Here is an 18,391-nt window from a genome sequence, read left to right on the forward strand (position 1 = left end):
GTTCTCACTACAGTTACCTGATATTGAAATAGACATTTAAATGTAATTTATGTTTTTTCTATTAATAAAAATAGGCTCATTATAAAAAAAACTTAAATACAAAAAAGTAAGAAGAAAGTAAATGTCAGCAGAAATCTACCACATAAGAAATAACTGAAAAGATAGTCAAATAACTATCATACTGCTTTGTGACCTTTTTTTATTCAACACTATGTTATGACATCTTTGGGGGTAAATAAATATGTACATCTATAGCATCCTTTTAATGGCTACATAGTATTCTATTGGGTGAATGTAAAATATTTAACCAGACTCCTACTAATGGATATTTATGTGTTCTTAATATAAGTCTTTATGTATACATCTTGCACACTTGTCTGATTATTGCCTTAGGATAAATTTCTAGAAGAGGAATTTATGTGTCGAAAGGTTTTTACATTTTTGTTTTGATACTCACTGCCAAACTAATGTAATTTTAAAACTAACTTTTCCTCTCCTTATTCCTAGACTTACCATTACCAGCCTGCAAAGAAGGATTTTCCTGGCCACAAATCTCTAACAAGTGAAGAATCCTTTGAATAACCTTTATTTTTTGTGTTAATTTTTTGTTTTTATTCTCAACCACAGCTTACCGTGGATGCTAGTGAGACTCAAATTGGCCAGGAAAGTAGAGTGCTTCAAACACATTAACCCGTGTGTCCCTCTCTCTCTGCCAGATGTTACAAACCTCACCTTCATGCCCAGCTGACCCTTCTCTTGGGTCACTTACCATAGGACCCACTCCAATCACTCACTTGGTCTTTTCTCACTCAGGCCCAGGAGGAAAGAGGCCCAGCCTTGGCCAGGACAACTAATGCTACCACTGCAACAAAGCAGAAAATAACAGGAGAAAAAGAAGCATTCTGCAAGAGTAGAGCCCTCAGGAGAAAGAGACGGTGGGTCACATGCTCTGAGCTAGGCCCTCTCTGTAGCCCCTGAAGGCCTCGGTGCAGTGAGTTCAGGGAGAGGAGCATGTGCTAAGTGACGGCGGAGTGAATCTGGACAGCGTCCTATATGGAAACTGTGCTCCTGAGACTCCACAGAGTTTTGATCAGGCACCACAGGACTGAGCCAGGGCAAGACTCAAGCTAATCTCTCTCAAAATTCCCCAGTCAACAAAGAAAGGAGGAACGGACACTTATGGTGGCCTCAAGCAGAAAGGGGTCCATTTCACTTTACCTTGCACATCTCAGCTTTCCCTCCCTCTCTGTCCAGCCAGCACATGTCACATGTGCAACAAGCCACACACAAAGGAGGAGAAGTGACCCCCACCATTGCACGGTGGCCTCTACGACTGGCGAATATTTATACTTGGAAAGCTCATCCTCCACACGGCCTTCTGGCCTCTCTTTGTGTCTTCCTGTCTAGCCCAGCTCCTAGAAAGAAGCCAGTATGAAGCTTCACACCTGACCACTTGCTATGCCAGCATAATGAAAGTGATGCCCATCCCCTGCCTATCCTCATCACCACCACCGAAGCTTCCGGAAGCAACATAGACCTAAGTGTCTCCAGCCTGAAGCCAAAAGCCACACCTCTCTAGGTGGGGCAGACGAAGCATGGAAAATCAAGAACAAGGCCTGGTGACCCCACATTCTGCTTCACCAAGCCTGCCCATGGTATTAAGAGGATCAGAGAAAGCAGAAGATAAAGGGCCTTGGCCTTAATGCCTTCTCAAAGCAGGCAAGCTCCTGCCTTCGGGAGGCGTGCTTTTTAACCCCCAGCACCGGTGTGCACATTGTCTAAAGTGCACCAGCTTTAGATAGGGCTGCTGTTTCCAGCCTGCTGAGAAAACCAAAATACTACACCATGACCACCATGGCCACTGTTCGAGAAGCTGGATTATGGCTTTGCTGTAGGAAGGTGCAGAGGAGGAGACAGCAGTGCACGATGAGCAGGGCTAGAGACCAGTGTGAACACGATAACATAGAAAAGGTGTGTGTGGTGGAGGAGGGAATCGCAAAACAATATGAGTTATAGTTATTTTAATCTCCTAAAAGGTTCTCTCTCAATACTTGAAATCCTCTTTTGCAAATTAAGGCCCTGCTGAAGATTTTGGATGTTATCACATCCCAACTGGCACCCCACCTGCCCCTCCTATACTTTTCTGTGCCCCATTCATGTTTTAAATTTGCATTGCAAACTATGAAAAAGGAAAGCTTCCGCAGAAAGCAATTTCCTGGGCCAGCAGCTCTTGGACTAATACTCCTTTTGCAGTTACCAGGGATTCTGCATGCACGTACTCCCTTCCCTCCTCCCGCCAGCCCTCCTCCTCCCCCCACTCCTCCCTCCCTTGCCAGCACCTTCTGTCTGAGCCAAGACTATCTGACAGGGAACTACGGACAGTGTCACAAACTAGCCCCTATGAAAATGCCCTGGACAGAAAAAGGAGCAAGAACCAGCTGGGAAAGAGGGGAAGGATTTGGGGTAGTCAGCTTAATAGAGCACCCCAGAGGCACAGCAGTTTGTCTGTAGTACAAGGCTCATAACTTATACGAAACAGGAAATAAAACCCCTGCCCCCAAAAGTTCACAATCTGAAACTTCAAAAAAATTTCGCCACCAGGGAAGTCTCTCATAGAACCTTTACAGGCAGTTTTCCATACCAATGGTGTCAACATCTGTCACCGCTAGTGGTATACAGGGATGTCTACTGTCTTCCCTGATGGTGTGAGGAAAATGTTCCAGTTCTTGGATCCCAGGCTGCTAACCCCCCAAAAGGAACTACTACAATAATGAAACTCACAACACTCATGGATGCAGGGTAACTGTCATGGACAGGAGAATTCCTGTTCTTGGGTCTTAAGGCCATGACCAAGGTGAGCCACATGTGACTGTCCTGAACTCAGAGAGGGGAAGAAATACAGCTGACTCTGTGGACTGCCACCTGGAGGTCCCAGGGACCAGGACTCTGGTGGATGGAAAGGTGGTGGGGAGGAGAAGACACCATTTCAAAAAATTTCATTTGAAATGAAAAGGAAAACAAGGAACTTAAGTCTTGACTCTAAACTGATGTACTGAAATCTGCCCCAAATGGCCTGAGAGCCACCTAATGACAGGAGGATGGGGTGATCCTTCCACCTCTGACATGACCCCCCAATATACAAAAACACATTATGCTACTAATCCAGCCACACATTGCCTTTTTCACTCGGGCCCAGTACAAAGCCCTCTCCACCCCCCAGTCTACTTACAAGAGTGAGCTCCATTGGCTCAAAAAACTAAAAGCACAGATATTTCATGAAGATCCCTCTTTGACTGATCTGAGTGTTGCAGCTAACAGGTGGGGAAATCTTAAACATACGAGTGTTATCATGACAAGACCACTGGAACGGATCGGTGCCATAAGTCAGACAGGGCTAGAAGTTTCCGCCCCACCATCAGGTTCCTCTTTAGCCTTGACAGATCAAACTCAAGCCGAAGCAGGCTACAGAGATCAGTTCAGTCTCCGAGCCAAAGGTCTTCACAGTGAGGGACCAAAGCTGCCCGGGCTGGGCCTCTGCCGGCCCGTGTCCCAGATTAATCACCACCAGGAGGGGCTTGGACACCAGGCTGCAATCTGAGCCCAGCAGCACCTGCACAGGGGTCACCCCGGCACCTCCCTCACTCCCTCGGGCAAGACTCCAGGGCATGAGGGTGTCCACCTGTTGACTACGCTACTTGGAACAGGCAGGCCAGACGCTTAGCCATCTTCAATCCCGCAGATAAGTCACAGGAGGTTTGAGTTAGTGCAGAATGTGGAAAGATATGGTGACTCAAGGAGTGAAGCCAGGGCTCCATGAGAAGGAAAATTCTCAGCCTCTGAACAGAAAGAAAGAGAGAAAGGCCTCAATGCCCCTGTCACCACTGTCTAGAGAGAAAATCTAGCTCAAGACCAGCAGTGAGTGAACTAAGCCCTCAGAGGTTATGAACTAATGAGATGCTCCGTGAGTGTTTGGGACACATTCTCATCAGCTGCAGATCCACTGGATGCTGACAGGAAGGAGGGAGACCAGAGCAGGGATTTCTTTTCAAAACACCCCCAAATGCTGCCAATACGCCTGTGTGAAGGAAACTTAGACATAAATTCACTCTGTGAGGGTGCAGAAGAGCTTCCTCTGAATGCCAGGACCTTGGAGAACAGTTTCCTCAAATGATCTACATCAGTAAGCTATTTCAAACACCTGTACACATAGAACTAGTGACTATGTATGGTGCATGTACACATGTCTTTCCATGCTAGAATGCACTCTTTAGGACCAATGGACCCTATTATAAATTCTTCTCAGATGGCAATTTCTTTTATATTGTTGCTTCTCTAAGTCTACTAGAGTAGGAGAAAGTATTCTTGAGACAAAAAAAAAAAATCAAAAGGAGGAAGATAAGCATGAAGATCTGTATCTTAGAACGCTCTGTCCCAGGCACTAACTTGTGATATAAGGAGAAACCACTCGGATGGATGCACCCTTTTCCACCTGCCTCATGCCCCAGGGAAGGAAGGGTGGGAGGGGTCCGAGTCAGATTGAAGTGTGTGTCCCTTGAAAGAGCAGAGAAAAGCACAGGTCAGATAAGAGGAGAAAGAGCTCCTACCCAGCGCCTTCATTTGAGGAGGAACACCCACATCCTGACTGTTACACCTTGTACCTCCAGAGCTCCATCACCAGGAATTCCCTTTGAACTCCCGGCTGCAACCCAGAGTTAGGATAGAGCAGTGGCTACAATTACACACTTGCTTGTGGAGGGGTGGGGGGATGCTGTATGTGACAGGCCATGAAAGGTCCCTGCCTATAAAACAGACTGGAAAACAAACCCTTAATTTAAATGTTAATGAAAGTGCTGTGGAGACATCAGAGGCTTCCTGGCTGCTCAGAGAATAGCTACACCAGCCACAGAATTTATGGCTCCCCTTCACCCTCCTGCCTCCCTCTCTGCCTCATCACCCAGTGAAGTTTAAAGAGTGTAAAAAAAAAAAAAAAAAAAAAAACACAACTAATTTTAACATTAACTCCATGCTTCCACCTTGGGATGTGATTGCTAAATTATCTGTTGGCAGAACACTGATCAAAGGTGGAAAAACACAGGCACATTGCACACACAACCCAGAAAAGTCAGCTGCAGCTAAGGCAGGAAAATTACCTTCTCTCTTCCTGATGTGGGACGGGTAGAAGAAATAGCGGTGCAGGTAGGGACTGGAGCTGGGAGGTGCAGACAGCAGGAAGAGGACGAAGACCCTGATCCCTCCCACGTGTCTGCTCCCCATCTGAGAACTTAGCATACCATATTTGCTAAGTTTGGTCTGTCTCTCCATCACACTATGCTGTCTAGTTCACTGTTGTTTCCCCAAGGTCTAGCACACTGTAATGCTTAAGAAGTATCTGGAGAGAGAAAGAGAGATAGGGATGGGAGGAGAGATACAGAAACAGAGACAGAGCGGAGAAAGAAAGAATTTAAACAGAGACTGAGGGATGGAAATGTATCCCTGTAGCGGGGGCACGGTCTTGAGGCACGGACTCTATATCCACAGCATCCCGCCTTCCGCAGCAGCACTCTCTGCTTCTAGTTGTAGTGCTTTATTTAAGTCAGTTCTTCCCAACTAGCCAACCTTCCTGGCCAGGGAAGGAGTCGCTCCCACAGATGGGGTCTGGGCCAGCCAGAGCTGGCTGGGTTGCTGGTCTCAGGCCAGCAGCCCAGTACATGAGATTCCCTGTGCCCAACATGCCCTGGGTAGTGGCAGAAATCCAGGGTCTTGAGGAAGTGAAACCCACCCCTGTGGCATTTCGTCCTTGCTACTGATGGATATGTTGGCCGGAGAGGCTTGACTTAGCACCAGCAATGAACTCTAGGGTGGCGGGCGCTGCCCTGATATTCAACAGAACCAGACTCTGATTCAGTTGTATCTCTACACTGATCTCTTTCCAATCTTAGGTCATTTTAGGCTGGACCAGTGGGCCCACCTAGCATCATGCAGAGCTTCCTTCTCTCTCCAGGCATCATGCAGCCCCTTCCAGCCATGCCAGCCTCTGGTCCTTCCATGCTGTCTTTGTGCCTCAGACTCTCTCATCTAGGGCCACCACATGCAGGCGACTCCCTCTAGTGTGGTCTTCAGCCTGGCAACAGGGGACACTGAGCCACTCCTTGCCTAGAGAAGGTGTCCTTTCCCTAGACAAGCCCCTGATCCTGGGAAGGGAGAAGAGACAGATCTTGATAGCTGTGGGCCAAACCATCAGGATGAGCAGCTACAATGTGAAGCACGACAAAGTCATCCATCAGAGTCTTTCTTCAGGTTATCAAGGTTAGGGATCCCCTTCAGGAACCAGCTCTTTATCACCAACTAGAAAAAGCAAAACTCAGAGGCACAACATTTACTTTTGATTTGTCTTCCCCTAAAAGCACTGAGTGAGTTAGGAAGCCCAGGGCCAAAGAGTTGCTGAACCACTGGGAACCAAAAGAATCTAAACTAAAAGTTGGCTGCCTCCTTTTTTCCAATCTTTCAAACCTCTGTCAGAGAAAACTCCAGATGCAATTACCTTTCACTAAAGAAGGGCGTATTTCAAAAGGCTGGTGAATGTGTCTGCCACACACACAACACACAGTAAACCCTGTAGCCACTGGGAACAAACACCCACTCTCCCCAGAAATCCACCCCCTTACCAAACAGTACACAGTGATGGCTTTCCTTCCAGACTCTCCCTCACCTCTGGGAGAAATGAGGCAAGAAGGGGCAGCTCCTCCATCAAAACCCCCCAGAGGCCACAACTCACTTTACAAATTTGAATCGGTACATTTCAGGCAGACTTGGACTAATCCCCCCCAAAACAAACAGGCCACCACAGTGAGCAAAATTACACTAAATTGTATTGTATATTTAATAACACAGCTAAGTCAAGTTTCTACACCTATACCACTCATATGTTTCCTTAATGACAGAAACGAGAGAAGGGATTAAAACCCAAGGGTCCTGGGAAGCCTTCCTGACCACACTCACTCACATGATAGCAAGTGTTGTTCGGAGATGGGGAAAGGATTCTTCTGAGCACCCCCTTTTTCTTGGAGGGCAATAAATATGGTGTCTGCAGAGGAAGGAGGCACTGTGGGCTCCTCTCTCTTCCCCTCCAAGGCAAACAGGGCAATGGGGCTCCAGACTCATTTCACCATCAAGGCACCCCCCAGCCAGCTTGGAAGGGCCCTGCAAACCGAAGATCTATGTGCACTGGCACTCCTGGGATGGTGTAAGCATTCACAGCTACACGAGTGAGCCCAGGCCTTGATTACATACCGCCTTCCTCTCCTCCCCCTCGCTATCTCAACTCTGGCCTCCAGAAAGAGAATATTCCCAGATCCCCACAGAGGCTTTCAAGGGCCACAGCTACTGTCCAAGATTCTGGTGGATGAAGGCATTGCAGTGACGTAGAGGCCTGCCTCGTGGCCCTCCCTCAGTACCACAGCATGTGGCAATAAGCTGGAGACCTGAGCCTCTTCTGCCCCATCCCACATGTGCCCTTCTCTGAGCCTCAATTTCTCCATCTGCCAGGAGGGGAATGACCCTCTCCCTTCCTCAACCAGAGACAGACTAGTTTCAGGCACTTAGTATCATCTGGCAACCACTACAGTTGTGTCCCCATCTTTCCCCCACCACTGAATAAGATCCTCAGGAGAGCTACCCGACAGCAAGTGTTCAGTCAATACACAGGGAGCACAGAGGAAAGGGAGTGAGAAAAAAAGAGATGGAAAATAGAAGGGATGAAATCGAGTCTTTAACAGTTCTTCATTTCCTTACTCTGAGTATTTACTAACTTTATTCAGCTAGAAATAATCTTTTAATGGAAATACAATGTACTGCATGTTTTAAAAATTCTGCTTTTCTGTGATACTTATGGAAAAGTGCTCAGAACTCTATGTGACCTCAGGAGATCGTATCCTGAGACCAGTTAGGACCCACAATTACACCCAGACGTGTGCCCTTCCACCTCCAGCATCTCAACTCAGTTCCATCTCACCCAGTCCTTTCACTCATCAAACAGCTCCAGGTTGGGCCTCCTCTACAGAAGGAAGGCTGCATCTATAAGTCATAAATCCTAAAAGCAGAGTTATTAGTGTTGGGACAAGAAGACGGGTTGGAGGGCACATAGGAGGTAGAGGGAAAGGTCCTTGTCTGCCACCTTCCCATGGAGTCTACTGGTTTTCCTTCTGTTTTTTGAGTACCTAAACATGGCTCTGAGCACATGACTGGTATTAAATATTATCCTCCAAGAGTGTTTACAAACCAAGAACTCAAGGTCAAGAAAGGAAGAAGAGGTGACATTTGGACACAGGACAGAATACCTGCTTTCTCCCAGTCATGAACACCTCAGATTAAGCCTAGGGCTTGAGGTTTCATGCTTCATACTACAAGTTTCTAAGTACACACATATGAAAAGAAGGCAGATAAGTCCCAGCATCAAAAATAAATACGATGAATAGCTCTGACAAATTATTTTAAATAGAAGAAAGAGACTGAGATGTGCTGGGTCTCCCAACTGTCCAGGTTCCCTGGAGGACAGCTGCTGCCCACCCACCCTCGTGTTTTTCACAAGGGGTTCACGGCCACATCACATTAGTGACACTGACGACCACACTCAACAAGAAAGGTGGCAGGGAAGGGAACAGAGGCAGCCATGGAGGGCAGGAAAACCACAGGGGAAAAGGAGAGGAAAGAGATTCCTGCTGAGTCCCCACCTCAAGAAGACTGCAAAAGAGCAGTGTAACTGCATGAGGGACAGGAGAAGCCCCAGGGAAGGGTGGAGACGTGAGAGCAGCTAAAGCAGCTAAACAAATGCTTTACCAGCTGGGAGAGATTCTGGCTGACACAAGATTCTAGCCCTTTTAGCTTTGTAGAGTATTTTCATATTCATTGTTTCAGATCATCTTCACAATAACCTAGTAAGGACTATGAAAGAAAGAGTATTCAAATTTAACAGATGAGGAAACCACGGCTCCGAGGACTTACCCGAGGCCACTCTGCTGGTTGGTGGCAAAGCAGAACTCCAGTTTCCCAGAACAGACCCTACAGCTAGGAGGCAGTGTCTTCCAAGATTGGGAAAATGGTTCAGTTTACTGAAAGGTTCAAATTCATTGACACAGTGAGAAGAAATGGATCTAATGATAAGATGACAAGATTCCTATCCCAATATATTTTGGGGGTAAGAGGAAAAGAAGCAGAGAGAACACCAACATATACTCTGGTCATTTAGTGTAATGACAGAATCCCAAATACAAACTACTTTTTTAAAACAGTCCAAGACATCATTTGTGGACTTGGGGAAAAGGTCACCTCAAATAACTGTGGGTCATGGAGCTAAACAGCCAGCCAACAGGGAGTGAAAGAATCATCCCAGGGGCAAGAAAGTACACCAAGAAGACATTTAAGGATAATGTTAAAACATGAGACCTAGGTTTTCACCAAAGATGGGGCATATCAAGGACTTAGCAGAGGGTCTGGCATAGAACATATGACTAATAAATGTTAGCTGCTGGTAGCAGTAGTAGTTACAGAGCAGTGCTAGTAATATTAGGAAGCTAGGTCCTTCCTCAAAGCCAGCTTCCAAGTTGTGGCCAAAAAAGCCCCAAAGTCAGTTTATTGTGATCTAAACTGCTTCTCAGTGATGAAGGCAGACACTGTCCTCAACCTTTTATTGACATCATCTTCAACAGCTGCCACGCTCTATTCTGTTAACAGGTAGTCTAACGTATTCCAGAGGAGGTGGCTGGAGTAGAGGAATATGAAGATGGGGATGCTGGGAGAGCCTGTATGTGTCTTTAGCCTAATTCCATGTGCAGGAAGCACATGGACCATCTCCAGCCTTAACAGCATCCCTCCACCACCGACCTCACCCCAGGCCACCCCAGTCTCCTGAAGCCAGCAGGAGTCCTCAGGTAACCACCAAGATGAAGTCACCAGCCTACCTGTCACCTCCCACCCTTACACATATCCAGCCCACAGACACCCAAGCTTGGCTAACTGGCTTTAAAGGGGGCAGCATTAGGAAGAAACTGAGGAGGGGCCAGAGCGCAATGGCTCCATTTTCCACCCTCTGCTCCCACACACTTAGGCCTCTCTACTCCCTGCTGGTCTTTCCTTCCCTTTTTCCTAGGATTGCTAGAATGATTTGTTCTGAACAGCGACAGGTTTATAGGTTAGCCGACACCTCCGCTCTGTGGAATTTTAATTAACTTCTCCCATCGTCAATATGCTAAGGAACGGGGTCTCCATTCTCTGAGGTCAGCAATGTGTTTCAGGTCCTGCTATATCAGCCGTCAAATTGAAGAATTAATGACGTGGCTAATCGGCTCTAATTCTTTAGGAAGAAAAAAATTTGAAAGAGAATTGTGGGAGGGGCAGGAGGAGGGGTGCAGGCTCCTTGGGGTGAGGAGAAAAAGGCTGAAGGGGGCTGAGCCAAGAGGGGGGATCAACTCTCTCATAAAACAAGTGACTGACTCAAACCCGATGTTGGAGGGTAGCAGCCCTACAGCTTTCCCATTGATCATTTGGTGGGGAGTGAGGGGTGAAGGAAGTGGGAGAAGACACTAGATAAACACCCTGACAGAGCAGGTGCAGAGAGGGTGTCTATGTACCCTGCTGGTGGGGAGAGAGGCCCTGCCTCGGTTCAAGAGAGCCTAGAAAGCAGAATTCAGGATGCAAAGCTCATTCAGTCACAGGCAAAACTAGAGAAACACCAGTCAGACCAAATGGTAGGGTAAAGCCGTCATCAAAATTGGCACTTCTGCTATAATTGTCAACGAATCTACTCCACAAACATGACTTTGCATGAGGGCCCAACTGGACATGGGCCCCAAGTCTCTCCTGATGACGCCCACCTGACCTCATGACATAAAAGCATTATTACATGGGATAAAACCATACCCCAAAACATCTCCCTTACCTGTGCAATGGGCTGATAGCAATGGACCAGACTCGGTCTTCAGTCTGGATGGTGTGTAAGCACTGCCCCAGCCGGCCTGAGGCCAAAGGCCATACCTGGAAACAGGAGAGGAGATGCTCTCGTTGGCGTTGCCTGGGATCGGGATGAGGGTTGGAAAATGCACCAGGTGGAGTCACTGTTCCTAGGGTGGGTGGGGAAATGGAGAATCCTTTCTATCCTGTACACACAGAGCTCTGGGTAGCAGCAGAGGGGCCTCTCCAGCTTCTGCCTTGCCTACCGCCCAAATAGACGCTGGCTCCCAGTCCTAACCACCCTTTCACGTCCACCTGAGAGCCCTTACGCAGCAGCCAATTTTATACCAGGGAATCAGAAGCTCCATGTTCCTCAGCTGAGACCTGACTGAGAAGCGTGAGCAGGTGAGGCTTGCCTCTCTCAGTAACCTCCCCGTGTTTGTGGATTTTCCTTTTCCTATCTCTCACCAAGATTTTACTTTGGGGAGGTAGGGAGAGGGAGGAAGATCAAGGCCCAGTATGAGAGGACAGAGATAGAATTAGATTAGAATTAGGGAGAGAGGAGTAAAAAGAAAGATCCAAGGGAAGGAAAAATGGAAGAAGAGGACTTCAAAGTGGGAAGGTGGTGTGTTGTTGTTTGTTTGTTGATAATGCCCAGAATCCAATGCTATTCATGTCAGCAGGGAATTTAGCACCTAGTGTCACCAAAAGTAGCAGAAAAGCTTAACTCGTTTAAGCTTCCATATCTCCTACTGGTTAAAAATATTGCTTGGAGCACATTATCTGGTCCCTATCAGTCAGGAATGTACATTAGCAGCCACTCTGGGCTTAACTCTAATCAACACTCACAGAGCCCTCTCAGCGGTCAGTGCATTTAGAAATCTCCCATTAAGCACAAGGCCCCTTCACCTCACCCTACCCCAGATGACACACACAGGGGACTAAGCCTCTAACCAAACAGAGAGGAAACCTCAAATGTACAGGGCTGTCCCCAGACAGCAGCCAAGGAGGGATCCTGAGGAGGCCAGATGATCAGTGACCTCTCAAGGTCCCTGCAGTGCTATAAGGGGAACACAAAAAAGTCAGACAGGACCTTAGATGGAAGAACTTTCAGGAAACATTCCTTGAGTTTAAGGGGTAGGTGATGGAGTGGGGGTGGTCCTGACTTCTTAGGATCACATGATATCTCTTCTCTATAAAAGGAGAAAGTGTTTCTTAGATTTTGTGTGCCTGTGATAGGGGGAGAAGGGTGTGAGTTACTTTTCCCAACACAGGGAAAAGAAAATAAATTTAACAAGAAGATCCTGAATAAGGAAGGGCAGAAAACAAAGGCAAACACCACAACTTTCCTGGAATGCCAGGATTCTGGCTCATTCTTCTGGATTAGGTCACTTTGGTAGTAATTAGATGCATCTAATGTCCTCTTTCAGACAGCCTTGGCTTGGAAGAGAAGTTTGCCTTTTCCCTGATGCAAACTACCTAGGAGGCAGGTTCTTGTTTGGTGTGGGTGACTAGAGACTCTGATTACAAAATCTCTGGGGACAGCCCTAGGCCTGAATTCACTAGTGTCCTCCACTGAATGGGCTGGTGGATCCCTAGACTGTGAAAACCGCAGAACAAGGTTCCTGGTCTCCAGGGGTGGCTCTGGAAGCATGCTGCCAATTTCCCAAGCACGATCTGGGGAAAGCGGCCCTCCTGACCTGCACCAGTAGCACACCATCCACCAAAACATGAGTATGCTGATCACATCTTAACCCTCAGTGATCAAATTCAAAACAGACCCAACCCTGGAGCAGATATAACTCAGTGGGAGTGGACATTTATACAGTCCTTTTAAAAAGCAGTTGGCAATGTGTATCAAGATCCTTAAAATAATCAAAGCCTTCGACTCAGTAATTCTATTGCTGAGACTCTATCCTAAGAAAATAATCCTAAAACGAAGAAAAACCTAAATGATAAAAATATTCCCTGCAGCCCGCAATAGCAGAAAGAGAATACATGGGCTTTAGAATTAGACAAATCTGGGTTTGAACCCTAGTTGCTACTTATTTATCTCTGATGTTAGGGATATTTTATAACTTCTTAGCCTCAGTTTCCTCATGTATAAAATGGGAAATAATGCCTATCTTTTAGGGTTGCAGTGTGGAAAAATGAAGATAAGTGTAAAGCACCCGGCACAGAAGCACAGTATTTGGCAGACATTAGGCATCAATAATGGTGGTCCTTATTACTATAGGAAAAAAATAGATACAAACGTCCACCAATAGGAAAAATAGTAACTAAATTATGGTAAGTCCATTGTGAAGCCATTAAAGATGACACAAGTAATTTGCAATAATAATGGAAAACCTTATAAAATAAAGTAGACACAGCAGGGTATATTGGGTATATAAGATATATTATGAAAGCGAATCAATACTACAATGAGATATCACCTCACACAGGTCAGAATGACCATCATCAAAAAAATCTACAAACAATAAATGCTGGAAAGGGTGTGGAGAAAAGGGAACCCTCCTGCACTGTTGGTGGGAATGTAAATTGGTACAGCCACAATGCAGAACAGTATGGAGGTTCCTTAGAAAACTAAAAATGGAACTACCATATGATCCAACAATCCCACTCCTGGGGCATATATCCAGAGAAAACCATAATTCTAAAAGATACATGTACCCCAATGTTCATTGTGGCACTATTTACAATAGCCAGGATATGGAAGCAACCTAAATATCCATTCATGGAGGAATTGATAAAGATGTGGTACATATATACAATGGAATACTACGCAGCCATAAAAAAGAACAAAATAATGCCATTTGCAGCAACATGGATGGACCCAGAGATTGTCATACTGAGTGAAGTAAGTCAGACAGAGAAAGACAAATATCATATGATATTGCTTGTATGCGGAATCTAAAAAAATGGTACAAATGAACCTCTTTACAAAACAGAAATAGAGTCACAGATATAGAAAAAAACTTATGGTTACCAAGGGGGAAGGCGGGAGAGGGATAAATTAAGAGATTAAGATTGACATATACACACTACTATATATAAAATAAATAACTAATAAGAACCTACTGTATAGCACAGGGAACTCTACTCAATACTCTGTAATGACCTATATGGGAACAGAATCTAAAAAAGAGTGGATATATGTATATGTATAACTGATTCACTTTGCCGTAGAGCAGAAACTAACACAACATTGTAAATCAACTATACTCCAATAAAAATTCATTTAAAAATAGATATATTATGACCATAACTATCTGGGGAAAAATTACCCTAAAGGATAAAATGAGGAAATGAATAAATGTAAAGTGCTTATTAGCACAGTGCCTGGTTACATTCTATGTTATTATAAAACAAAAAAAGCAAACCTATGCACTGAAAAACACCTAAAAGAAAAAAAAAACAGTTCAAATGTTCCCTCCTTCATAAAATCTCCCCTTCCAAGTCAAATGTGATCTCTCCACCCTCCAAACTTTCTGGCCCTTTCCCTAGAGCCTTACAACTTCATAGTCCTGGCCACTTCCAACCAGCTTCATAGCTTCATAGCTAGTGCATGCAGTCTCAACTCCCCTTAAGGAAAGGCTGTATCTTCCTCCCCTTTGAAGCCGGGCATACAGTAAGCACTTATCAGAATGAAAGAAAGAATAAAGAAAACGGAAAAAAATGAAGGAATGATCAGACCTGGCCCAGGCCCAGCAAGAATGTAAGCTACCATCCTATCACATCTCAGGATGGGGCCAGCCTCACCAAAGCCGAGAGAGGCAATCCAAGCTAAGTCACAGTAAATCTGAAACTAGGATTGGGGGCAGGGGAAGGAAGCTCTCTGGGCAGTCCCTAGCTCAGAAGTTTTGCAAAGAAAATGTTTTGTTTCCCTTCACCTCAATAAATCTCTTTCCTAAAACATAGTCCATTTTGGGGAACTCCCAAAAAACAGGCTATAGATGTTTACAGACAAACATGACTAAGTTCTTATGTAGGTTCAGGTATTAGAAACCTGTAGAAGCAGGTGGAGAATTACAGATGCCACCAAAAAGAAATGGAAAGTCAGTTATAAAAGACTAAATGTGGATAATGTGAAAATGGTCCAGGAAGATGAAGACGGCTAAATGCAAAGACAACAATAGAAGGAGAGAACAGAAGCAGCATCCAGAAAGCCAGAAAAGATGAGCTGGCCTGGAGGTCACTGGGAAACCGCAAAACAGCTGACTAGCTTCCTGGAGTTGAAGAACCAGGGGGGAGAATTCTGTCACTGCCTAAAAAGAAATCCTCAAAAGGAATAGGATCTACTGCAGTGACAATTTTAGAATTAGAAAGTACCGATCTTAATGCTTAAAAATACTAAACCACTAAATAATTGTACTTAAAACATGAAACTAACCCAATATCCTAAATAAAATTGCTGTCAATCTTCAACTGTAAGCAGTCTATAGCCCTGAATTGCTACCTGTGGTCATAAAGCTTAGCTGTACACTGCTCTGGGTGTCAGACCACAGAGAAATGGAGAGAAGAAAGAGATGTCACTGAAGGCTTCACGGGGAAGCTTGAAGCCGTGACAAGAAAATGCTAGAATGAGATGAGAATATCTAGGTCCCACATGCACAAAAGGTTTCTGCGCAAATTGACTTCTGAGCAGTATAGCAAGTTAAGGTTGGTCTCTTTACAAGGAATGGTACAAAGACAGTGACCAATCAGAAACCTGAAGTAAGTGTGGGGTGGGGGATTCGGAAGCAAGAGATAGGAAATTCAGTTTCCATGTTGGTTCAAAAGAATTTCTGGGGTGAGATGAATTGGGAGATTGGGATTGACATATATACACTACTATGTATAAAATAGATAAATAATGAGAACCTGCTGTACAGCACAGGGAACTCTACTCAGTGCTCTGTGGTGACCTAAATGGGAAGGAAATCCAAAAAAGAGGGGATATGTGTATACGTAGAGCTGATTCACTTTGCTGTAGAGCAGCAGCTTAATGCAATATTGTAAAGCAACTATACTCCAATAAAAATTAATTAAAAAGAAGAAACCTTGATTTTAGACTTCTGGCCTCTAGAACTGTGAGGTAATAAATTTCTGTTGTTCTAAATTAAAAAACAAAAAGAAGAAGAAGGTTTTCTGAATTTTTCTCAGGCTCCCTGTGCTGATGCACACATCTCTCTGACAAAATACAAAGTGTAAGGAAAAAATTAGCAAAGGGAGGAGAAACTTCCATAAATAAAAAGGAACATATTTAGTCCTTCTTTTTACATAAATTAGCAACATTTTCACATGAAGGTGTAATCACTAGAGGGAACATGGAGCCAGAAAAGTTAGTAAAGATTGCAACTTCTCTCTCCTGAGTCCCCTCCCTATGTGTCTTAGAGTCCCATTTGCTGACATGGTCAAGCATTTTGCTCCTATTAGCACTGTGGAGTCTCCAGATGCTGGGAAACACACAAGCAAGAACCTATCGAGCTTCCTGCACCATTAACTGAATTATCAGCAAAGTTCCCACAGCAGTCCCAAAGGATCAGGCATGTGTGGGCCCTGGCAAGGGCTACTGGACACAGGGATGGAGAAAGTTCTTCTCTGCCTCATGGGTGAAAGCCTATTTGACGCAGACGTGGAGGAGCTGAGTCCATAAAGCAGGGGTTACACTACTTTATCAGTCTCATCCTGTTGGGCCTTGGCAGATGTCTGACTTTAGACCAGGCAACTTGGCAATGACACAACGAACAATGCCCTCCTCTAGTCGTCTTTCCACTGCTTGCTGACCACATCACTCTCCAGAGAAGCAGTAAAAACACATTTTAATTATCAGCCCGATTGCTTATAAACAAGGTGGTAAAAAATTAACCTTCTCAAACAGAGAGCGAGCAAAAGGAGGGAGATTTTAAAATAAAATATTGGGGTTAGAACTCAACCCACAAACTTGAGGAAACTCAGCTCAGGGAGGAAAAGCTGGCCAGGCCCTCTGTTTTTGAGTTCACACCACATTTCAAGTGAGTGGCAAGCTTCCCAGCCACTGTCCACTCCTTTCCCAGGCCAGCTGGCAGGGACATAGCCTGGCATGGCAAGCTGCATGCCAGAGGCACATAAGTGAGTTCTTTATTGTGTCGTTCCCCCCCTGCCCCAACTCAGTGCCCTCAGCCAATCCTGAGACTCAAGGTCCTATCCACCCTCTCCCACCCCACTCCCTATAGACAGTAGGAAATAACAGTATATAAGGGGGAGACCACCTCACCTTGGCCGTCCTGTCTCTGGAGCCACTCACAATGATGCCCCCTTTGCAATCCACACAGTTCACCTCCTGTTCATGGGCTGAGTACTTGACAGTGAAGGTGCTATGAATCTTATGAACGCCAATCTTCCCATCTCTACAAGAGAAATAAGAAGCCAACCCCCAAGAGACAGTTATTCTCTCTGTAGGAAAAGAAACAGCCGGATACCTTTACTTCTTCAGTATACTTGGGGCTGAACAGAGCTGAGAGACAAAACAAATTTCCCACTTGAGAGTATCAAAACCAGTTTCACTTTTCATTAATGGTTCTTCCTGTTTTCCTTCTCCAGCTAACCCTATGAAGTACCTGCTTTAAATGGAAAAAAACACTACCCCTTCTACTAGTCTCCCTACTCATCCCTTTGGAGTTGAGACAGAAAAGTCAGAGGCAGGCAGAAGGTCTCTGAAGAATACTGAGGAGGAGGAAGGAAGGAGAAGCCTGCAGCACTTACCCTCCTGCACTGATAATATGTGAGTTGGCCAGCACGAAGTGGCAAACGTCCTCATCATGCCCAGCAAAGACTCCCAGGGGCCTCCGGTTCAAGCTGGCACCATCTGGGCGGAACTGATAGGCCAGGATGAAATTAGCCTGGGATATGTACAGAGAATCACCCTCTAGCTGCATCCAGGGCATCTGACTGCAGAGATGGAAAACAAAATTTAAGGACCATCAAGATATAGCATGAAGGGACTTCCTTGGTGGCGCAGTGGTTAAGAATCCGCCTGCCAGTGCAGGGGACACGGGTTTGAGCCCTGGTCTGGGAAGATCCCACATGCCGCGGAGCAGCTAAGCCCGTGTGCCACAACTACTGAGCCTGCACCCTAGAGCCCACAAGCTACAACTACTGAGCTCGCGTGCCACTACTACTGAAGCCCACGCACCTAGAGCCCGTGCTCTGCAACAAGAGAAGCCACTGCAATGAGAAGCCTACGCACCGCAACGAAGAGTAGCCCCTGCTCACCGCAACTAGAGAAAGCCCGCGTGCAGCAACGAAGACCCAACACAGCCAAAAATTAATTAATTAATTAATTAATGTTAAAAAAAAGAAGAAACCTCCTCAAAAAAAAAAAAAGATATAGCATGAAAATTCAACTTCAATCTTTGGAGAGGCTGACCAATTCCCAACTTAGCAATAACCTGCAAGGTTAAGTCTATACCTCACCCCCCTCCTT

The 18,391-nt window shown here is 45.5% G+C and overlaps 1 protein-coding gene across 6 annotated transcripts in view; it reads right to left on the bottom strand.

Annotated features, from left to right (window-relative positions):
• Positions 1–18,391, bottom strand: part of FBXW4 (F-box and WD repeat domain containing 4) — an 80,679-nt gene that overhangs the window by 42,656 nt on the left and 19,632 nt on the right. For 5 of the 6 annotated variants that reach the window (XM_068548422.1, XM_068548419.1, XM_068548418.1 and 2 more), the window contains exons 3-5: positions 17,671–17,856; positions 17,183–17,315; positions 10,934–11,028 (exon numbers count right to left, since the gene is read on the bottom strand). In XM_068548422.1, coding sequence (XP_068404523.1) covers positions 10,934–11,028; positions 17,183–17,315; positions 17,671–17,856 — 414 coding nt within the window. The remainder of the gene's footprint in view (positions 1–10,933; positions 11,029–17,182; positions 17,316–17,670; positions 17,857–18,391) is intronic. The other variant, XM_068548420.1, reaches the window with a different exon arrangement.

This window comes from Eschrichtius robustus, chromosome 7 (genome assembly GCF_028021215.1).
Source record: "Eschrichtius robustus isolate mEscRob2 chromosome 7, mEscRob2.pri, whole genome shotgun sequence".
NCBI classification, from domain to species: domain Eukaryota; kingdom Metazoa; phylum Chordata; class Mammalia; order Artiodactyla; family Eschrichtiidae; genus Eschrichtius; species Eschrichtius robustus.